Source organism: Haemaphysalis longicornis, unplaced genomic scaffold (genome assembly GCF_048455015.1).
Source record: "Haemaphysalis longicornis isolate Haplotype H1 unplaced genomic scaffold, Haemaphysalis longicornis Haplotype H1 scaffold_127, whole genome shotgun sequence".
Lineage (NCBI taxonomy): Eukaryota > Metazoa > Arthropoda > Arachnida > Ixodida > Ixodidae > Haemaphysalis > Haemaphysalis longicornis.
Window position 1 is genome coordinate 66,261 of NW_027526230.1, and position 6,000 is coordinate 72,260.

Here is a 6,000-nt window from a genome sequence, read left to right on the forward strand (position 1 = left end):
CAAGCGGTGCTTCTCTCTGGTCAAAGCGGCAATCGCATTGCAGACGATCTGCATGCACCTCACTGGGCGACGTGTAAACGATAGCGCGCGCCCCCTCGCGGATCCCTATCGGCGGCTTCAAAGCGGCTCGCAGGCGCTGAATGCCGCTAATCACACTTTCCTATTCTAGCCACTGTACTGAGACCGCGTCTTTTTCTCCTCTCCCCAGGTGGAGGCCCCGTTCGTGCCCAAGTGCAAGGGCCCCGGCGACACGAGCAATTTCGACGAGTATGAAGAGGAGGCCCTGCGCATATCGTCGACGGAAAAGTGTGCCAGGGAGTTTGCCGAGTTCTAAGTGGACGACGAGGAGGAGAGGACCGGTGGGCCACTGGGGAGAGAAGCGCCCTCCCCCTTTTTCACATCCCTGGCAGGAGAGGGCAACACACACCACGGAGGACTCCCTCGCGCTGGCGTTTGTCGGCAGAGATCATAAACCTGCACACCTGGCAACGGGCTGTATTTTTCCCTGGACCGACGATGTCGATGTCTGCTCGCAGGGGCTGCGACGCCTCGCAGCCACGCGCCGCCGCACCCTCTCAACCAGTCTTCTCCTTCTCTGCCCCTCGCGCAGGCGGGGCACGCAACGGTTTTGTCGACACTGTCGACCAGCTTCAAGTTTTCTCTCTTCATTTCTCTCCCCCCCTCCTTTTCTTCTTTTTTTCCCCTCCCGGGGGAGACCCAGTGACGGTCGGGCGATCACCTTGGGCAGTCGTATTTTCTCTGCGGAACAAAGTCTCTCGAGGTTTTCCCCTCACGGAGGAAGGGGGTAGACGGGGAAAAGTACTGTTTGTGGCGGTCTATCCCGCACACCCCACCCCGGAAGCTCTCTTTCTAATCAGTCCCGCAAAACGGTCGGCAAATGCCGCGCAAGCCTGCCCAACTACGCTCGCAGTCGTGTCAGCCTTGCGGAACACTCTTTGCAAGAGTGGGCAGGAAACGTTGTGGAGCGAGGCTTTTCTTTTTTTCTTTTTGCCAAAGTTTCTCAGAGGGCACCGCCAGTGTTTTGTGGAGAGAAGAGGGACAACTACCGGTGTTTTCCTGCACCAAGCTCTCTATACTGTCCGGCCTCTTTTGGCACTGTCTCTGCTTGTATACGAAGGCCTGCGACATTTCTTTTCCCTTCTTTTCTTCTCTCTCTCTCTCCTAGGCATTAAACCATAGTGACGGGGGAAATGGGAAATGTGTATTTTGTGGGGAGGGGTGACGAGGGACAGGCGTTGGAGCCTGGCCCACAACCTTTTATCTCCGGGTCCCGGCACGCGGCTATACTCTTTATAGGCAGCCACAGAGCTTCTGAGAGGCTAAAGGAAGTGCAGAAAATATGACAGCAAGAAAAAAAAAAGTTTTGAAATGTGCGTGTGTGTGTACTTTAGTTTGTCCAAATGGCATCAGATATATTTTTTTTTCGTCCCTTTCACTCCCCCGTGCACAAGCCCAGCTTTGCAGTGCCATTACTCTGTACTACTGTGCTTCAACTGTAACTGCGTCCTTGAGCAATCTTTTTATAGAGGCACACGGGCTTTGGAGCAACGTCACGTCGTCCCCGACTAGTACTGTTGTGCGAGCAGAGGAGTGGGTTGTACCGCAGTCCCCTTTTCATCAGCTTCAGGGGAAGGGGGGTTTCAGAGGGTGCCCGTATAGACCACCAGCACCTGGGGTCTCGTTTTCCGAGGGCAGGGCTGTTTCCTTGTGGTTGCACGTTTCTCACAGACACTGGTCTTTCTTTTTCTTCTTTCGTTCGTGGGTGTCGCATCAGAGTCTGCCCTCTATCTTTCGGTGCGAAGAACCTACCAGTGACCACCACACCTGTTCTTGGTGCACTGCCAAGCTGCAGGCCCCCGCACGCAGTACAAGAGCACTCGCACTTTCGGAACGCTCCCTGGCTTGCTTTCCTTCCTTCGTTTGATGCAACACGCCTTTGGCAGTGGCCCCGGAATGCTTACGGCGCGTCTCCATGGCCAGTCCTTTCTGACATCTGGAGAATCCCACCGTTGGAATGGGCTGCCGAGGGCAGTATTGAATGCACTGGGTGGCTCACTGGAGCTGTGGCACGTGTACACACTGGTGTGACCGTCTCATCGCTGCTCTGTGTCCACGGAAAGAGCGAGTGTCAGGATCAATGTGTGGCCGTACTGTTGGCCCTGTTGTCCCGGTGTTTTTAGGTTTCTCTTTTTTGTGGTTGTTGGTGTTCAGTTGTTTTCCCGTTTTGCACTCGGCCAATAGCTGTTGCACGCTGCATTGCTGGTGGTGCGAAGCCTTTGGCACCTTGCTGCCAGTTCTTCCACGTTTCTTGCTTCGTTCGTTGATGCCCTTGTGCAGATGCATGGCGAGGCATTCCTACGAGCCTCATGGATGACTAGCTTGCATTTCTGCGCTCCTGTTTTTCTCGTTCTTTCAACTTTTCAAGCCCCCCCCCCCCCTCCTCCTTTGGTGGCCACACTTGTAAATAGAGGGATGTATCTGTTTGGTATATGCAATACTAACTACACATGCTCCTCCCCTTCTCTCTCCAAACACGTTTCTCGAGCCAGACATTTCTCCGTTTCGATGATTTCCCGCGTTGGGTTGTTTTGTGCAAGTAGGACTAACTAGCATTTTGGTCTTGAGGGGGGTTGCTGTTGTTCTCTTCTTCGAAGCCCCCCAAGCACCCGTGCAATCTACGCTTGCCCAGGAGGTCTTTTTTCTTTTTTTTTCTTTTCTGCGTGAAGCCGGTTTGAGAAACGAGGCCACTGTTAGGTGTGTGTTTGTGTACCGATTGCGCCGAAAGCGTTGCTGCATAGGAAAGAAGTGGTCGACCGTCTCCTTGTTTTCAGGCCGTGTTTTTTTTTTGGACCCCTCTTTCCCCCGTCTTGCGTTTCAGCAGAAGCCCCTTGTAGGTCATCATAAAGCGTGTCTTGTGGCTGTTTCACATGGCTCTTTGCATACTCACATCCAAAACTGGAAGAGAGACTGTACGTGCAAAATGAATCCTCTTCCACCTGTGCCGTTGATTTCCCCCTACCTGCGTGATCCAACTGGACGGCCTGACCTGCTTTTCAGTTTTTCCCAGTGCTAGCTTCACACAGCAAGGTTGATTCTCTCTCACTGATGCTTTTCTCTTTTGATGCAAACCGCGAGGTTTGACGCTTTCCCCTTGTTGAGTTTTTATCTGTGTGCACGTGTGTGTAAGGCGTCTTTAAACGTTGGATGAGATGCTTTGTTCCTCGCTGTTCGAAGAGAGCTGGCACCGAAATTTGCGACGTTTTTTTCCCTACGTACCGTTCTCTCGCTCATGATTTTTTTTTTTGTTTGTTTGTTTGGAAGGGATACATTCATTGGCTGTACAATTTCCGGCTGGAATTGTGTCAAAAGTGTTCCCACCTCAGATGTCCACCTTTTCTTCCCCCCTGCCCCAAATGTGTAATTTGTAGTGCTGTTCCTGTTTCTGTTGCCAGTGCCCCTTCGTCGTTTTGTTATTTCTTGTTAACTTTGACGGATGTTTACCGGTGTCTCCAAAACAAACTGCAGTATTCGTGCGGGTGGAAGTTGTCATACACTTAGGTAACCTGGCTTTCGTGCCATTCAAAAAAAGCATGATATGGTGCGAGGAAGACCGGCATTGATTGCAAAGGCCGAAAGTTTTTTTTTTTTTTTTTTTGCCCCTTGTTTTTTTTTTTTCTTTCTCCCCGAGTGGAATGCTAATACCCCATTTTTTAGTTCCTCGTCGCGTGTCGTTATAAATTGTGAGTGCACGACTGTGTTTCGCTTACCCTGGTCCGACAGGTGGTTCGAAGCATTGCCAAAGGCCGTGCTTTAGTTGCCGAGTCTTGGTTTTTGTTTGTTTGTTCTGTGGTGTTGTTGCCTCATCCTAGATCATCTTGTCTCATCATTGTTCAACTCCTCCACCCCCCTCCTCCCCCCACACTCTTTCTGGTTCTGTGTGACACGGTGCCCCACACTTGCGAGAACTTAGCAAGAGTTTGTTTTGTTTTTCGATGTTTGCCTCGAAATGTCTTTTTATCTAGTCCAGCTCACAAATTGAGATGTATACAAACACACATACACATGAACATACAGAGAGAGCAGTTCAAAGATTACAGAGAACCTTGGCTTTTTTTCCCCCCCCCCGGTCCGGATGGCGACCCCCCCGTGTCCTCGTATATCATCGCCTCTGCTCTCCCCGATCCTAGTTCCGCAAAACCCATGCCGTCATTCGTTGCTTGCAAATTTTTAGCCTTGTATATTTGTTAACTTGTGGTTGGAGCTGTTCTTGTATTAAAAGTTGTTATACTAAATACACACGCCTGTGCTTGTTCTTCTTTCACCTTGGGGTGAATGCATCAGTGAATGAAACACTCACTCAGTGTATTCAATGCTGTTTTATTTTCAACGGGTAAACCACTCTTGGTCCACTTTTCGGGCAAACATTTCGAGAAGTATAGTACAATCAAACCTCGTTACTACGTCGTACCCCACATTAACGAATTTCTCAAATTTACGAGTATTTTAAGAATCCCCGCCAGATTGCCTATATTTTCGATGTAAAAATATTTCGTATTGCAGAATAACGCACATTATTTTCCCCATTACTATAACTGAGGAACCTCAGTATTACAAACTGCTGAAAGTAACAGCGTCGCCGCAACTCTGGCATGAAACAGAAGCCGCCGTTTCTCTGTATTCACCGAGTGCAGCAGCTATCATCATCACCATGTCGAGTGCCAACAGCTAGTGCCGCCACAAAGCTGGGGTTTAAAGGAGCCATGAAGACAAAATACAAGTTAAGACAGCTTAGTTCCGATAACAATGATACCAATATCATCGCAATCTTCGAACAAATAACGGAGATATGAAAGAAAACGTGTGAAGCAGTCGCGACCCCCTAGCCAATTTCCCGCAACTTTTCTATGACGTCACGGAACCTTGTTTGTGCGATTGGCGGCCGCCTAACTGACCTGTCGCGACGACACATGACTGGACGTCTGTAATGGGGCCTCTAGTTCCATTTGACCGCATCACTTGAATGCTAACGTGCAGTTAACCCACTGAAAATTATGTTTTATTGTTGGCCCGTACGACGTCATTCTTGCTCATAACACGTCACTGTGGTGCAAAATTTGAAAGTTTTTAAATACTTCTTGCTTTTTTTTTCGTTAAAAAAACATCTTTTGTGGCTGTAATGGAGCTGAGTGAGATACTGAATCCTATGCTGCGTTCCAATTCGCAGACAGCTTGGTAGACAGTCTACGAAGCAGTCTAACTAGACGTCTAAAGGAATGAAATTGGAACGGCGCCTCGGTCGCAAACGCAACACCATGGACACCGACCAGCAGACGACAGCGTCGTTGCAGACATGTTGAGATGAGCAAGCCGCAAGTTTCGTAACTAATATTACCGTTGTTATTACAAACGTTACGTAATTTAAAAACTAGGCAAAGTCACCTTCATGACTAGTAAATTTTACTAAATATTTAAATAAAGGAACAAGTGCTTTTGATTCAACATAAAAACGCAAAAAGGTGGCGCTGGCGTCGCTTTTCAGTTTAGACAGGAAGGTAGCCTGCATCGTTGCTGACTTCGAAGCTGTCTCCTCGAAGCAGTCTTCGTTCGAATTGGAACGGGGCTTAACATGGCGTACTGTCCGCGAAGACGGCAACGAAGCTGTCTAAACGGTAAATTGGAACGCACCCCTAGTTCTTTCAAAATAAGCGAAGTTGTATTTTCTCTTCATGGCTCCTTTAATGGGCAGAAGCCTAGCAGGCTTGGCTGCGTTTGCCTCTTTTCTCTCTCGTGTTGGGTGACAGTGGCCGGTCGGTCGTTATTCACGCTAGTTGTTTGTGCAGGCAGGTATTTCTTCGCTGTGGGCGATTCTGCTGCGAAGTTTATGCAAGATCTAAAGATGAATGCAGCTAGGAGCAAAGCAGACTTGAGAGCAGTCATCATCTTTAGTGACGATGACGACGCGAAGGAAGACGACTGTGG

The 6,000-nt window shown here is 49.2% G+C and overlaps 1 protein-coding gene across 1 annotated transcript in view; it reads left to right on the plus strand.

The window, feature by feature from the left end:
* Positions 1-4,315, plus strand: part of LOC144163647 (cAMP-dependent protein kinase catalytic subunit 1) — a 43,885-nt gene extending 39,570 nt beyond the window's left edge. The window contains exon 10 of the mRNA XM_077694445.1: positions 209-4,315. Within this exon, the coding sequence (XP_077550571.1) occupies positions 209-334 (126 nt within the window). The 3' untranslated portion in view covers positions 335-4,315. The remainder of the gene's footprint in view (positions 1-208) is intronic.
* Positions 4,316-6,000: the final 1,685 nt, after the last annotated feature.